Source organism: Triplophysa dalaica, chromosome 19 (genome assembly GCF_015846415.1).
Source record: "Triplophysa dalaica isolate WHDGS20190420 chromosome 19, ASM1584641v1, whole genome shotgun sequence".
Classification (NCBI taxonomy): Eukaryota; Metazoa; Chordata; class Actinopteri; order Cypriniformes; family Nemacheilidae; genus Triplophysa; species Triplophysa dalaica.
The window spans coordinates 8,040,108-8,057,094 of NC_079560.1; the positions used below are offsets into that span (position 1 = coordinate 8,040,108).

Sequence of the window (16,987 nt, forward strand, 5' to 3'; positions counted from 1 at the left end):
TAAATATGTTTCAAAACTATAACTGTTTGTGTTCACTTTCCTGCAGATGACGAAACTCAAAACATTTGCACAACACACACAAACACGCGCACACACACACTCCTTGGTTAGTAGGACATGATATTACAGTTTTTATGGTAAAGTACCCCTGAAAGGGGGCAGCACATGTCAGCTGCCATCTGCAGCCATCACTGATCTGCATGTGTATAGCTACAACACAATAGTAGCGCGCTGTCCCGTTAAATTGGGGGCCCCAGCACAAGGAACTCATTGTTACCTCGGCAGATGTCTGAGCTATGACACTGTTCCATCTGCCAAGCCGCGCAGATGGGAGGTGAAGCAGTGGCGGGGGTGAGTGTTTGGCTGGCACTCGTATGGCTCCCTTTCAGTTGCTGTATTGTTTACACACCGCCTGTGGCTTCTGCATGGATTGCTGCAACTCTCAGTGTTGAGAGAGAGAGAGAGAGGTGGGGGGGGCTCATTCAATGAAAACAGAGAGGCTGTAAACTGAAATGTGGGCTTATTCAATGAAAAGTTTGTACACAAACGCACACAAACAAACAAGAAAACGCAGTGCAAGCTGTGCTGGGCAAAAACACCAATATAAATAAATGCAGGGCTTTTGTTTACATTTTAATGCAAAAAAAATAAAAAACAGCAGACAGACATGGAAAGACTTAATGTATAAAGTTATATATATAGTAACGCTATAAAATTTGAAGTAAGGCCTAGATATTAATATTAGTAAAAGATAAAAATATACTTAGAGTTCAATAAAATGTCATAATTGAAATAATGTTGATATGCATGCAAATGAAGTAGGCTACAGTGTAACAATTATAGGTTTGATGAATAAAATGATATTTCTGAATTAAAGGGAGACTTTACCCAATAATAATAATCATTTATTTACCCTCATATTCCAAACCTGTATGACTTTCTTCTGTGGAACACAAAATATTTTGAAATGTCTCTGTGGTTTTGTGTCCATAAAATGGAAGTCAATGGTGAGCAGACACATGGCTGATATTAAATTGTCTGGTAAAGGCTACAAGTCATGATCATTTCAAAACAATTTCACAACACTGCGCTGCTTAAGAAAGAACACACAGTTTCGAGGTGTGCAGTAGATTCCTGTAGGCACGTAGACTATCTCTTTTAGGATCTTTGACAACACCGCTGATTGTGGGTGCAGACTCGGCTCCTCTGCTTTTTCTAATTCTGTGCAGCAATATTCGGTAAACTCCTGTAATAGGACTGCGAATGCTCTTTCCTTGGTTGTTATAAATATGTTCCTGAGTGATTCCCAGTTTCTCCAGGATAGCTTTTACCTCCTCTTGGTCTCTGTCTAGCTTCCCCGGGCCAGCCTCCAGGAGATGAATGGGGTTGAGTTGGTGTAAAGGAGGAATAGGGTGGAATAATTCTACGGGCAACAGCCACTCGCAACCCACCATCTGGTCCAGTGCACAACGTTCAGAGGGGTCAGGCTTCAGGATCCCCCGGATCACCTGCTGACACGGAGCTGATACCCAGGGTGGCAGGACATAGGCTCCCTCTAGCACTGCACGCCTCAACTTTGCCACGGTGTCGGCACGGAAAGGCAATGTGCCAGTCACCATGAAAAACAGCAGGACCCCCATTGCCCACACATCCACAGGTGGACCGATGTAAGAATCATCTTTGAAGAGCTCAGGAGCAGCGTAAGGAGGAGAACCACAAAACGTATCTAGTGCTTGGTTGTGATTATTAACCCTCCTGCTGAAGCCGAGGTCAGCCACCTTCACGCAGGTTTTGCTGGTATAAAGAACATTTTCTGCCTTCAGATCTCGATGAATGATGTTGTTCTCATGCTAAAATGAACAAAGGGTAAATAACAAAGTAAATAAATTTGAGGACATTATATTGTATTACATGTATTTATTCAGTATTGTAATTTTAGAGAGGGTCAAGTCTAACCATGTATTTAACTGCTGACAGAATTTGGGCAAACACAATCTTGCTCTCTTGGTCACTGAGTTTTCCAGCAGTGCTGATTCTGGTGTGAAGGTCTCCATCTTCAGCGAACTCCAGAACCAAGTACAACCGACTCTGCGTCTCCACCACCTCATACAGTGGCAATAAATTTGGGTGATACAAGCTCTCCATGTTGGCTATCTCTCTGGACAGCATGTTCTGAGTCTGCAGGTCAAGCCTCCTTTTTTCAAGGATCTTAAGAGCAACCTTGTCTGAAGGGAATGCGCACAGAGTAAACACATGATGATGTCACTACTAATTAATCCTTTTACTCTCCTATCTCTGACCTATTATTTCATTTCGCTTTAACTAATCTGTAGCAACTGTCAACGTTTATACCTTTGGTAAGGGCGTGGAAGGCCAGTTTGACTTTCGAAAAGTTCCCACAGCCTATTTGACCACGAACTTTGTAGAAGCCCACCCGTCTGCCCAAGGCCAGTTCCTTTAGGACGTTCTCATTTTTACACATTTCTACTGTTAATTTTTCCAGGGGTGTCAGGTGCTTGGAAGGGTCCACCTCCTCTGTTTCTGAGCCGCATTCTGAGCTGTCTGTCAGGGTGTAGAGGCTGTGCCGCTGCACCTGTGGATACACCTGAGTTGTCCTTGAAGGCATTGTGTGGCCGCTTAAGGCTGAAATTAAAACAGGAACCATTAGGAGCGGCTGAAATATTTTTTTACGCACAGAAATACATATAAAAGAACTGCATTTGGATAGATGTGCAAATATCTGATTCCTCCCATAATAACAACAGCAACTTATAAGCATTATTAGGAAATTTGTGTATATGATAGACTTAAATTTGGGCAGATCAAGCGTGGGCAGACTACTAGTGCGCTGTGTGGTTTTGTCTGCAACATGCGACAATAGTACAGTCAAATAGTTTTTGCAAACATCTATTATGTAAAGCATCTAATATTACCGTCAAGCTCCTCTTCCTCCGATCAACCAAGGCGCCAGTCTTGTTCCTTTTTACATTATCAATCATAAAAGAATATGTCCACATGTTCAGATTTTAGGAAGGTACGAATAAAAGCAATTATGTTTGCTACAGTGTTTTTGGTTTCCTGCAGCCAAAGTCAAAATATTCTCCTCAGTATTCACATATGTCTGTCTATCAGCTTCCCCTCAGTCAAAGTGAGGCAGAACACGCTAGTATCATGTTTCCTAATCTACTGGCTTTATTTAGAGCTTCCTTAATCCTCCCCACTGTCCATGACGATGGCACTAATTCACAAAAAGCGAAATCCTCAGAAAAGGTAAATAACTGGCACGCATATCCATCACTGATCCTTTTCAGATCTCATAGGATGTATTGTTTAGTCAGTGGCAGGGTTTGAGGACCCTAGAGATATGATTGTATGCGAGACTGATCTCTGACTCTACAGTGAAGGATCAGATGTTATGTAACAGCCTTGCTAAATGAGATTAGTACAGTCCCTCCTTGACAAATAAAGGGGTTTGGCAGATAATATGATTATTACTAGTCTGCCAACCTTCAAATGTGCCACTCTTACATTTACATTTAGTCATTTAGCAGACGCTTTTATCCAAAGCGACTTACAGAGAGTTCAGGGAGTAATAAAGCGATAAATCACTCTTGTAATGGAAAAAATGCATGTGCGTGGTCTTCTATACATATGCCTCCGTTTCTGTGCATTTAGTCTTTTCAACATCAAATCAAAGACTAATAATTTATGAATAAACTTGCATTTAATAATAGATGTAATGATAGCAAATTAACTATATTTTTGGCAGATGTCTTCACAGTTCGAGTTAAAAATATATAAATATAATAAGAGTGCTCTAAATCCAGTACATAAACAACCACTTATTCCACGAGTTTAATTATTTGACTTAGCCAGCATTTTCCTGGTATTTGATGTCACTCGTGAGGCACTATGCCTTTGTGAGCGTGGGCATGTGCGTGTGCTTGAAGTAGGCGCAGAATTACCAGGTGTTTCTATTGATGAGATTAAAAGCTTTATCTGGAACACGGCTACGATGTGTTATATGTGAGGACCCCAAGTACGAGCACCTAAGCTGTAATCTCTAGTCTATGTCACCTGCCAAGGCCTCTCCTTCTGAATGACCTCTCCAGTACCAGTCTTTAAAGTTATATGGTTTATTTTCGATGCTTAACAATAGAACTGGCAGCCAAAACATAAAAAGTAAGAATATGGTGAATAACAGCGGAACTAAGAATGTAAAAACTTTAAATGTAGGAATATTCCAAAAATATTTGGATGGAGAAAGGTTTAAAGCTTACAACAACAAATGTAAACAGATGGATGATACTGGCACAAAACATGTCACAACTGGCCAGTCAAGTAAATCCCTTTAGATTTTTCTCTTCTTCATACGAGAGTCAATCAACCCATGTAGGCTCTGCTGTTCTAATTCTCGCACCCTCTGATGCAGGGTCTCAATCTCTTTGTTCTTCTCCTCCTGAATGAACTGGAGCTTCTGATGACACAATAGCATTGAGAGAAACAAGGAATATGATATGAATAAAAATATAACTCTGCAAATAACAGTATTTGATAAAGACTAGTGTATGACTAACTCTTTTAAAGATGTTCTGTGGGAGAGGGCAGGATGCTTGTCTATGCGTCTGACTCTTTACTGATATGCTCTGGGCTCTTGCAAGTTTAGCACCAAACTACAAAGGAAACAACGTGGATAAATTTTAAAGCAATAAAACAAATAAAATGATCAGTATCATGTGTTCCAGGGGAAAAAAAAACTAATCAAAATACAGAAACATAATACAACTACTTTGATTTTACCTCCATTTGAAGCTTAATGATTTGACTTTGTTTTTCTTTCTCCTTCTCCCTCATCTGTTTTCTCATCTCTTCCAAAGCACATTCATTTTTCTCCAGAGCCCATTTTATTTCAGTATCTTTCAATTCCACTTTTAAAACAACAAAAATATTTTTTAATTATGTGAAATGTATACTATTATCGAACAATACTGGCTGGCTAAATTCCATTTATAATTTAGAGGGATAGTTCATCCAAAAATGAAGGTTCTGTCATCATTTACTCATCCTCATGTAGTTTCATACCTGTACAATTTACTTTGTTCTGATGAACACAGAGAAAGATAGTTGGAAGAATTTTGGTAATTTTCAGTTCCATGACATCATTAACTACCTTGGGAAAAACATTATGGTATTAAAAGATGCCCCAGAAATGTAATTAAATGTCTTATATATTATATTACATTATGTTCAACAGGACAAAGACAAAACTATGTTTTTTTCCTACTATGGCAGTGGATAATGTCCCAGAACTTAAAATTGCCTACACTCTTCCACATATCTTTCTTTCTCTATGTTTATCGCTACGAAAGTGTATACAGGTTTGAAACAAGCTGAGGGTGAGTAAATGATGACAGAATTTTAATTTTTGGGTCAACTGTCCCTTTAAGACAGAACAAGCCTTGTGCTCTGCTCACGTTTTCGTTGTGTTTCTTCAGCAAAGTCGTCTAACTCCCTCTGGTGTTGATGTTTTAAAGCTCTCGTCTCAGCTGTAAGCCTCTGAAGCTGAGCCTTGCTTTCCTTCAACCACGAGGGGGCAGAATCGAGCTCAAACAAGCACAACACGTTAATTGTTTTGTTAATTGTAGCGGTGGGTCATCTTACCTCTAGCTGGGCCTCATTTTCTTTCTTCGTCTGAAGAGCTGCATCTTTAAGCCTCTCATTTTCAACTAGAAAGGGTGTCATTACACTAATGTATGCAGTGATTTTATAGAGGAATACAATGACATAATATAGATTAAGATCATTTATGTACCTCTGAGGTCACACTGTTGTTGAACAGTTTTTTGCAGATCTTTGACTGTTTCCAAAAGTCCATCTTTCTCTGAAAATAAAACGAAAGTATGACATTGAAATAGATGAACAATACACTGTAATATAAGACAAATGACTTGAGGAGATACAAGACACAATATATATATATGTATATAAATAAATATATTAATGTTATATTAGAAATTAAAATGTAATTAATAGATTTAGCCTAGTCTACATTTCTACAATACACCACTAGTGGGCAACATATTCACAGATTCGTGTACTTACCTTCAGTTAACTGCTTCTCCTTATTCTGTGCGAGTTTTAAAAGTCTTCTAGACTCATCCAGTTGTATTTCAAGTGTAGTGTTTCCCCCTTTCATCTCAGTTATTTTCTTAAATACACACATTTACCTCAGACCACTAATACACGCAAATCTTTTATAACAACATTACGCTCAAGGCGTGTTTTTATGCAATCGTAATCTTGTACATTATTATTTAAAGGCCTCACATTCTCTAGTTGCATGAAGTCTTTAATAAATGTATCCAAGTCGATGACAGTCGTCTTTTTCATGCTGATGTCTGACGCAACAGCTGACAAAATAAACAACGTTAAATACTTTATATGTACTATTAAATAGTAAATAACGAAGTTAGCAACGTGTTTCGTTTGTAAATTTAATCTATATTTGTTTTTGGCGTTGACAGATCAGCTTCAGAATGCAGGCAAAATATATGACATCAAAGTATCGCGAGAGCGATGTGTCAGAACAACTCGCGGGACTTTGGCTTGGTCTACGCAGCATTCCAATGCCGTCGAACATACAGTTTGTTTAGACAAGTCAGTTTTGCTAACTTTTTACTTTTGTACGCCTTGTATATTACACTATGTACAGTACAATATAAGCTGTTAAATAAAACTGAAAAGCAAGACCAAGCTTTTAAAGGACAGGTTTGCGTTTGCAACAAAACGGACAGTGTGTACATCAAGGTTGCACAAAAGCCTTTCATTGATCGAAAGACTATAAAATTCACATGAGCATTAGGGATCTCCAGAATCCAAACCCACATGTAAACATGATTTTTATAACACTGATATTGAAATAAAACTCAAATTTGCACAAAATACATCAATACGTCATGGTTAGTTACTGAAATCATGTTATAATTTCCAATAACGCAACAGGTGACGAAAGCAAACAGCTTTGTTTACTACTTCACAAAGCATGAAATGTTGGCATCTTTTTATGACAGTAAACAACCGGCCCACACACTTCTCAATATCTGCTCAAAATAACCTCTGAGGATAGCCATGTGATATGTGAACCCTGCAAATCATGACAATAAAGATAATATAAGATTTGACATAAGATTTGTTCTAGTACATCAAGTTCATCTTGCTTTGATCAAACATGTCAGAAATCGCATAAACAGCAAACATATTCCTGTTGTGACATCCCTTCTCCAGTTAGTTAACCAGTAATGTCATCCAGAAACTCAGCAGTCAAATATCCTTCAAGAGTGGGAAAAGTCTTTACCACTGTCTTCTGTGGGGATGTTTCTGTATTTGGTTTTAGGAGGAGACTGTTTTTCCAGACGACCCCTTCCCCCATTGTGTAGTCTGGACTGGGAGGCATTGCGAGGATGGGAAACACCATGGACAGAGGCGAAGAGTCTGTCAGGTTTTGAGGTTCTCTAAATGCAATGTTTGGATCTTGACTCAGTTCTGTGAAAGGTAACTGGTCTGTTATGGGCGAGTTGGGTTTACTGTGTTGGGCGCTGATCACATTGGCGGTTATCTCAGAAGTGTAGCCTGTTTCGTCAGGGGTCAAAGTTAACCACTGAAGTTCTTTCCTCTTATTGTTCTCATTATCCTCCACAGCTTCATTATGACAGCAGCTGTTGGCGATTTCTTGCTCTTCTGGAGAAAGCACTACTTCACCACGCTGAGTAAAGTCACTTACCTGAGAGTACAAACTGTTTGGCCAGGCACGGTCTTGTGGACAGACGGCCACAGGTTGCGGTGACCTAGAATGAGCACGAGACAGCAGATGAAAACCGTCGTGTCCGCTGGTGGAGGTGTGATGAAGATCGGTTTGATCATGATCTGACAGGTCTGGATCACAGCAGCTTGCCCGACCGGAATCATCATCCCTGAATCCACTAGACATTTGAGGTGAGTCAGAGACCGGGGAGTCAGCGATGAGGAGCTCCTCCTGACTGTCATGTGGTTCATCGATGTCCACTTCTATAAACTCTACCCATGGATCATTGCTATACAGTTCTGGACGCAGGCCTGGGTGGGTGCTTAAGATTGATGTAAATTCATTCAGCTTGCCTTTCTGTGGGTAAACAAAAAATGTAAAGACGGTAATAAAACATTTAGTTTACGTGTATGTTTGCTTATTACTTCTATTTATAAAATGAATCTTTTATAAAAAAAAAATCAAACCTGTAAAAGCACAGGGTCAATCCCTTTGATTTTTGGTCCAGGTACAGGTGGCAAAAGTATTACCATTAACCTACAATAGAAATCCAAACAACATTTTAAAATGTGTTTTGTTGAGGTAATAAAGATTGCATGGTTAAATTTAGAAACAGGTTGTGGGATTCAGTAATAGGCAATGCCACTACAGAGTACAGTCAAAAGTTACCTATGTTGAGTAGTGCAATTTTTTTTTCACCAATGGTTAAAGTAACCTGCTTAAACTACAGCTGGTTACGGATGGTCATCCATGTGGTGAATTATAAGGGAAGGTACAGTCCTAAATGTATTTGTACAGTAGAATAATGAAGGCAGTGACATTTTCTTTTTTTATGATCTAATCTTTATTTTTTACCTAATAAACATTCTCATTATTCAAGATCAATAATTCCATTCCATTCCATTTTCTACCGCTTATCAGAACAAGATCAATAATATCAGTTATAAAAATACTAGGCACTTTTTTAAATGTACTAATGTGTGATAAACACACATTTTTTTTTGCCATTTTTGTTGACGCCTTGATGCTCCTAATCTCATAATTAGATTACGGTATTTTATCATGGAATTTACAGACTAGGTTAGAATTGAGAGAAAAGTGTCAAAAGCCCCAAATAAACCCATGAAAATGAAACACATGCGTATTTTTTTCATCACGCAATCCCAGGAATAAACAACAGAGCAGATGAAATTACCAGCATGAGTACAGCTAACTTTAAGAAAGTCTTTAGTAGCAATATATAAATTTCCTAGCAAATTTCATTGTATTTCGATGCAATTCAACAAAATATGCTTTTAATTTAGAAATGTTTATGGGATTTTTCCTTGAATTCCATAACAAAAGCTACATTTTAATTTAAACATTGTCCAATCTCAGATTAATGGTATAGTAGGAAAGCTACAGTACAGAATGCAAAATCACACTTAAGTAAACAGTTATATATAAACAGAGTAAGTTCTTACTTTTGTTGTCGTGAAACTATAAACAGCATCAAGATAACCCCGATACCAATGACAGCAAAGATTAGCACAGATGTAATCGGAATCCTTGGTTCTAAATGAAATAGGACATTCAAAGCATCATTGACTATACACATGCAAATTCCCTCTAAAAACTCTACAGACATCTAAAATCATACCTTTGTAAGGAATGAGTATAAAAATAGATTCACTGAAGTCCCCATAATTGTAGCCTCTCATTTGTGACCTCACTCTGACTTCATATTCCACGTTGCTGAGCAGACCGTAGACGTACGCCTCCATGACTTTGCCATTATCCATCTTAAAAGAGACAAACAAGGCTAATTGACAACATACCTATCTTGAAGTTCATATTAGACATTGCAATTAGACAATACTTGGAACTCATATCTTATTACAACCATCACTATTATGAATTAGTATAATAACTCATACACCTTCTCAGAAACGACATTTTATGACGCTTAAGCGGAACTCTAGAAGACACATTTGTTTCTCATTAGGAGTGAATCCAGTGCGAATGCATTGATTGCAGAAGGTTGCGTGAGACTCACTAAGATCCACTGCTCTGAATCCTTTTCTCTATACTGCGTCTCATAAACCAGAGACATCCAGCCAGTCTTCACGCTTTCTACAGCCGAAGGGTGCGTATTCCAGCTAACAACTACATCACAGATGGCCCCCGAGGAGCTCATGCTCAGCACAGTCCAGTTGAGTCCCACAGGTGGGTCTGGAAACACTATGAAAATAAAGAACATCAAGTAAATGGTCATGACGTGGCCAGACAAATATTCTGCAGCACAAATAAAACTGCTGATAAGGTTGGTGGGAATGTTCAGAGTCTATCATTATGTACGTGGTGTGTTCTTGAAAGCATGCCAAGAAGGAAACAACAAAAGGGTCAGAGTTTGTATTTATGGTATGACTTACCAATGTCCTCTACGCTGAAAAACATCTGATCGTATACCACGTCAAGTGAGCCAGAACGCAGCTGGATCCCGTACGAGAACCATATAATGGTATTACTGGAGTTAAAGTAGCACTCGTTTCTTCTTGAGGAACTGTAACTTGGACATTCATTCCATTTTGTCTCATGTTTCTTAGAATTCCTTGTAGACAGGAGAACAAATTGTTAGCCATGAAACAAAACTCTGTCACGTTCCTGTTTGACCACAAATTTCAATAATCGATTGTAAATATAGCAATGATCTAATTTGGCCATAATGTTTCCTAAAGGGTGTGTATTTTCACTAGTTAGCAGGTTTTGCAAATTTATGTTTCAAATACGTATGCAAAATATTAAAATGATTTCCCTTTTTGAGATACCTTGACTATTTTCACTGTAGTCTGTAACATACTGTATTATGCATTTTTTTGGCCACATAAAAATACTGTAGTATACTATAGTATTTACTAGGCCTTTAGTATACAGCAGTAAAATTCCTAGATAATATAGTGTTTTTGAACCTTACTATAGTAAATATTAAAGTATAGTACAGTTTATCAATTTAAAACAAGAAAACCACAATTTGCTATGTCAAATACTTTGGAATTTTACGGGTCGTCGTGAAGATGCTCCCTCAATAGACAAGTGTGTAGATCAAAAAGGTCTGAAATTGTGTGCCACCTTCACCAGATTATAATTAGAATATTTCTGCCTTACCCCTCTGATGTTTTGGATGCTTTGATGTAGAAAAGTCTGAGATCCCCTGGTTCGGTGAGGTTCTGGAAAGATCCGGCCTCCCATTGACAATGGAAAGTCGTCAGCTCTCGGGAGAAGCAGCCAGTCAGATGAGGCATATTGGAAGTCAGACCTACAAAAAAATAAAAGCCTTACATCTTTGTCCAAATTGCAAATTCTGTCATCATTTACTCACCCTTAGATTGTTCCAAACCTATGTCAACACACATGAAGAAATTTGGAAAAATGTCAGATCTCTCTCCCCATTGACTCCCATTGTTGGGAAAATAAATACTATGGGAGCCAATGGGGAGATGAGATCTGACATTCTTCCAAATATCTTCCTGTGTCTTTTGCACAACAAAGAAATGTAAACAGGTTTGGAATGATCTGAGGGTGTGTAAATGATGACAGGATTTTCATTTTTGGGTGAAGTATCTCTTTAAGGCATTTTCCAGGAAGAATGATGACCAGAAGAAAAAATGTCCAGCTTTTAATTAGACTAAAATATCATATACTTTAGTCCAGCTGCTACAACAAAGAGTGAAAATTAGCAAATCTTTTACAGCTAGAGTAATACGCTCTTCTGTGAATGCAATTTAGTCCAAACCAGTTTAAGACTAACAGGATGTAACATAAGTCCCAGTTGGGCCATAACTATGAGGCGGTCAGCACTGGTTTCCTGGAAATGCTTGCAGGAATTTTTCACGTGTGAAGGCATTTGACTTGGAGTGTGTGGTTACGTCCTGCAGTATCTGAGCTGTTTGTTGTCAGCATTAAAACTGAAATACAGATAAAACTCAATTTCATGATTTTAGGTAATGACTAAATTTAAATTTAGTTCCCAATTTCCATATGATTACTCTCACTGTATTTTCCATTGATGTCATATACATAGACGACATAGACGACTATAGATCTAAACTCTACGATCGGAGGGTTATATACACTCATTTGGAGGACGTTTTATTTTGAATTCCCTTGAAAAAAAATAATACAAATGATTGTGGAGGATAAACATGTTTGTGTTCATGTGGTGTCAAGTTTGTGAGTTTAAATGTAGTATCTAACAATAACATAACACTCTTGTTCTATTTACAAATTGACTTACGACAAAAAACGTAGATATTAAAGTATGCTGTGTCATTAACATTTTTAAACAGCTGTGTTTGTAAACAAAATTGTATGTGTTTCCAGATGCCCTTTACATCAAACAGGTTCCCATAGAAACTAATGTACAGTAGGCTGATGTAAATATTTTTTAAGCACATTAATATCTATTTCACATAGCAACATGCCGCACTCCCGCTTCTTCTGTTCCGCAGAAAACTTACATTTGATTGATTTCATAATGACAGTCAATTTCAAAAGAGGGCACTTAAAAATGAAAGCAATCTGAAGTGGTCATGTGAAAAACAGAAAAACGACAAGGCAAAAGCCAAATGAAATTTATGCAATAAATGTAGTACGATATAAATTTTCTGAGCCAAATGGTCCTCTTTTCAGTTCTATGCTCACCTTTCCTGCACCACTTTCCTGACACGAATCTCTTTTATCTGCATGCTTTTGGTTCAAATAAATGTCTTGTAGCCTACATTTGAAGCCCTATTATTAAAACGATTTAGATGCTAAAACTGAACAACACGGTGGCTTTATGTTAATCAAAACATTTACATACTCGTTATGTAATATATTTGAAAGTATGGAAGCTGTGTATGCACACTGTTGAGTGTCCCTTAATTTTAACACATACTAAAAAATTTGAATAAAGCCAAGGATCTCCTTTCTGTGTGCTTCACATACATCGTTGGCTTTATTTAAAGAGGGTGCAGCAATGGGTGGGTTTCTGTTGAGAGAAAACATCTGATTTCTTGTCATTTACATACACTGTTGTAAAGGAAGTTTTTCTGTCAGGTATGTATATATCAAACTGCAAACCTTGCGTAGTAGGAGGCACGGTTTGTGTTGCCACCGCATTGAGACACAAGATGGAGATGAAAAGGATGGGCTCCATGGTACTGTTCCTGTAAAACCCAAAATAGAAGTCTTTTAACAGATAACATTAATGCACCATAAATTATCTGCCATATCGGTCGATAAATGGTCCTTTTTAATGTTATCGGCATTGGCCGGTAATAAAATTTAAGCCGACAATACTTGTTTTAATAAAACATGTTTAATCAATTAATCTAATATTTTATCAGGCAATTTACTGTATATTCTGATAGCCACAGTCTATATGAAACATATAAGGTCTGGTAGCTGAGAGTATGAGTTGTAGGCTCTTTTGCTGAAGCAAAGTTTATTTTAAAATAAAAAAAAATTACTGACAACAAAATGACAACAACTGAAATGAATATATCATGAGCAGGAGTACTTACAAAGTATCTAACAGCCTTTCCTTAAGAACTGGTTCTAAATATTCTTTCCAATTAAAACATGAAAACATCCTCTTACATGCTGAATAATAATGCTATTAATAGCATAAATGCTATATGTAGATACAAGACCTTATGGTTTATAATCTGTCACAAACCTATATAGCAAACAGTAAACTGACAGATGGAGTTTTAAGCGTTACAGAAAAAGTGTCTATTTATTTAACTGCTCTTGGTGTCTGCAGGTATTTATTTGCGTAGTGTCAATGGCGGGAGAAGCAGTGCTCAAATGAAGGGTTCAAATGAAGCGCATTTGGCGCTAAATAAAGATATTCGTAAACTATAATCCATGAGTGCGCATGATGTGTACATCTAAGTTATGTAGACGCGCTGCTAAATTAAAACCACAGAAATTGATTTTTTTAATGGTTCCTTTATGTCTTGTAACGTTTTGGTGCGGTTTCCGGGTTGAACGCCATGTTTCCTGGAAAGGTGACCTTAAATGACTTCTTATGTTATCTGAAGCTACATCAAACATTTAATTAACTTGACCTTCAAGAAGGGTGGGAAGTGCTGTTGGAGGGGCGGGGTGGCGCGCCCCCTAAGGTAATGGTAGGGGAAACACTGTGGTGATTATATACTGTAGGTGTAATTGATGTAGGTACAGTGAATGTGTAAATGATAGGAACAAAAGCATATTTTTTGGATCAGACTGCTGTCTGAATGCTTTCCGTCTCGAGACCTGTTAGACATGTGGCTATTATTCAATTTTTTCTGGGTTGCTCTGGAAGAACATCTATAATTTGTTAAGAAAAGTTTGAAGGTTAAAGAATCGTTAACTAGTGTAAAGTAGTCTTGGTACATGATTCTCAGGAGAAAAAAGAGAACTAATGGTTACCTTGTTTTCTGCAGTCAATGTTTTAAGTCTTAGGGAATTTTATATTAATATTAAGATGCTGTATATTGGCCAATATATTGGTAATCGGCTTCCAATGTTGAAGAATAATCGGTTATAATTATCTGCCTAAATTTACATATCGGTGCATCCCTAATTGCAAGTAACAGAAACAACAAGCAGATAACACACATAAACCCCCCTTCCTCTATTTTGAATTCAATTCAACTGGTTTAGTCCAAAACAAAATAATAATTTCAGTTTGTTGTTGAAACTAGAATCTAATCAAATCCCAATGGTAGCATTACGAAATCGCGGCTCTGTGGGACACAACAACCATTTAAAGCCAAGGCTTTAGCCAGTGGTTGCGAAATAGATCCCCATCTGCATCATGGCTCCGGTCCAGCCTGCTTTTGGAAAACATCTTCTCAGAAACATCACCTAAGAATTCCTACTGCCAACATGCAGATCAAAGCACTACTCTGCCAGATTTAAATGGCCTTCACACCCAGTGGGCCACTACAGATAACACACTCACTGGGTGAAGGGTTTAGTCTTTGATAAAATGGGTACAGGTTGTTCTCAGAAGTCAAAATACAGTACATAACGAGAGTGTTGACATGAGCAGGGCTGCGAATTTGATATAGAGTTTCCTGAAAGGAGTCTATTCAAAACCTTGAATGTGTCCTGTAACAATTCAAGTGTCTATGGCAAAACCTCCAAAGAAAAACTACAGTAGTGCTGGAAGATCAGTAGATGTGTTTGTTTTGAAGTGTTGCAACAAACAACTGTTACAATGTATCACTTTGCAACAAACAAATTGAGGGTCTGTGAATTTCCCCCTACTTTTTCATATTTACAATCAACATGTTTGTCACGCACTCATAGACACAATATCATGTTTTGAGCATGTACATTAAAATGACGTTTCTGAAAATGCAAATCCGTGTAAAGTCAACATACACACGTGTTCATAAAAATGTAGTACAAAGCAAATTTGCATTGTAAATCGGGAGTGTTGCTAGGTTTTACTATATCTATTATGCAAATGCGGTCAAATCACCTCGAAAACAACGAATAGCCTATTTTGATCCATAAAAACTCACCTTGGGATTCGTTATAGCGAGCTTCAGTTAAGATCCTGAACTTACATGAAAGTATTCCCGCGGGAGCTTTGAGTTTCTCGCGTGACAGTATTCTCAAACTTTGCGTACTTTCCAATAATCTATCGTAAAGGAGGCTTCTCCCTCTTACACTGCTGCCTTTAACGTATCCTGTGCTGGTTGCATGGCATGACATCTGCCTGCGTCACGTTCCAGAGCTACAACAGCATCCGTACGAGTTTTTCTATGCCACATTCGAAGAAGGGCGTTACTTTCCTCGAAGTCCTTGATACTATACAGCAATGAACCATTAATCGATTTAATGTATGCAAGTTTACGCGTTGGGAAAATAGGACTCCGCCCTAACAGGCGCCACGGTGCATGGTTTCCCACAACTGGTCTGTAAAACACTTGCGCGTTCACATTCACACACTATTACAAGAAAGCAGTGGCTAAAATCAAATGTAACTGATTTATTATAAAATCTAATCGATAACTGCAAATCATTAAATAGCTGAAAGCATATGCCAAAACAAGGCTGCATTGCAAGGGCTACTCACAAGGGCTACTTGCTGTGCAATGTATTCGCTCTCGTGGATGCAATATAGGCGCTTATGTGGCTATAATAAACAATGCAGAGCTGGTTACACGTGACTGAAGTAGGGCACGTGTTTAAGGGGTCTTGCAGTGCAAACTAACCAACCGGACTTTAACATGAATAATGGGAAAAATTATGTAAAATAAATGTGTGGAGAAAAGCAAAGGTCGAGGACCTCAAAGGAGTAGTTCACCTTGAAAATAAAAACCATTTCATAAAGTCATCATTAACATGAACTCTTTTCGTTTCAAACCTGCATGACTTTCTTTCTTCTGCGGAACACTGAAGAATACATTTTGAAAAATGTTGATAACAGAACAGCTCAGCACTCCCATTCACTTCTTTGGATGGGACACAACATCAATGCAAGTGAATGGGGGGGTGTAAACGACATTCTTCAAAATATCTTCTTTTGTGTTTTGCGGAAGAAAGAAAGTCATACCGGTTTGAAATGAGAAGAGGGTGAGTAAATGGTGACAGAACTACTCATTCAACAAAGATCATTTCAGGTTTTGTGGTATTGTAACAGTCTGGCACTCTTTACTCCAGAAAATATTTTAGGACCAAGTCAATTTATTTATTGTAATATAAATTGAAAGATTTGGCTACAAAATAAGAAGCTGATGAACATTTTTACCATTATCAAAACGTGGGCATTTCATGTCCTTCCTGTAAAGAAAACAAGAACTTGTGTAATTGTAGATTTTTCTCCAAAGTTCTCATACAGCCCTTGTGATTATTATTCGTTTGCAGTCATTTTTTTACTTTTCATCAAACGCTAATGTTAATGCAATATGCTTTATAAGAAACTAAATAAATAAATGTATAATAAGTATATATTTCTCGCTAGACTCGTAGCCAAAGGAACAATTTCTCCCCTTGTCTTTGATGCTAAAAATCTGTTTCCTGGGGAACAGTTATATTTTTACCCTTTGGTGTACTCGCCTTGATTCCGTTGTGGCTGTATATGAGAACCATTTGATCAATCAAAAAGCTTTTATTAACTTTTATTTATGGGTGTCTTTAGAAGCTATTGTAGGAGGAGTAATA

At 37.8% G+C, this 16,987-nt stretch overlaps 3 protein-coding genes across 4 annotated transcripts; all 3 read right to left on the reverse strand.

The window, feature by feature from the left end:
* Positions 1 to 668: 668 nt before the first annotated feature.
* nim1kb (NIM1 serine/threonine protein kinase) lies at positions 669 to 3,985 on the reverse strand. 2 transcript variants are annotated; one of them, XM_056731142.1, is made up of 4 exons: positions 2,934 to 3,985; positions 2,353 to 2,643; positions 1,957 to 2,225; positions 669 to 1,850 (listed from the first exon to the last, which is right to left on the reverse strand). In XM_056731142.1, the coding sequence occupies exons 2-4, from the start codon at positions 2,624 to 2,626 to the stop codon at positions 1,095 to 1,097; spliced, it is 1,299 nt and encodes a 432-aa protein (XP_056587120.1). In that variant the 5' UTR covers positions 2,627 to 2,643; positions 2,934 to 3,985; the 3' UTR covers positions 669 to 1,094. The 2 variants fall into 2 exon arrangements, with proteins under 2 accessions (XP_056587120.1, XP_056587119.1); XM_056731141.1 differs by having other exon boundaries at positions 2,353 to 3,985.
* Positions 3,986 to 4,120: 135 nt separating this feature from the next.
* On the reverse strand, positions 4,121 to 6,461 carry LOC130407855 (coiled-coil domain-containing protein 152-like). The gene is made up of 8 exons (XM_056731155.1): positions 6,328 to 6,461; positions 6,103 to 6,208; positions 5,813 to 5,881; positions 5,662 to 5,726; positions 5,475 to 5,577; positions 4,801 to 4,928; positions 4,578 to 4,673; positions 4,121 to 4,477 (listed from the first exon to the last, which is right to left on the reverse strand). The coding sequence occupies exons 1-8, from the start codon at positions 6,388 to 6,390 to the stop codon at positions 4,352 to 4,354; spliced, it is 756 nt and encodes a 251-aa protein (XP_056587133.1). The 5' UTR covers positions 6,391 to 6,461; the 3' UTR covers positions 4,121 to 4,351.
* Positions 6,462 to 6,881: 420 nt separating this feature from the next.
* ghrb (growth hormone receptor b) lies at positions 6,882 to 15,771 on the reverse strand. The gene is made up of 9 exons (XM_056731138.1): positions 15,343 to 15,771; positions 12,902 to 12,987; positions 10,946 to 11,096; positions 10,213 to 10,391; positions 9,837 to 10,021; positions 9,441 to 9,582; positions 9,265 to 9,355; positions 8,269 to 8,338; positions 6,882 to 8,158 (listed from the first exon to the last, which is right to left on the reverse strand). The coding sequence occupies exons 2-9, from the start codon at positions 12,975 to 12,977 to the stop codon at positions 7,289 to 7,291; spliced, it is 1,764 nt and encodes a 587-aa protein (XP_056587116.1). The 5' UTR covers positions 12,978 to 12,987; positions 15,343 to 15,771; the 3' UTR covers positions 6,882 to 7,288.
* Between the last annotated feature and the right edge of the window lie 1,216 nt (positions 15,772 to 16,987).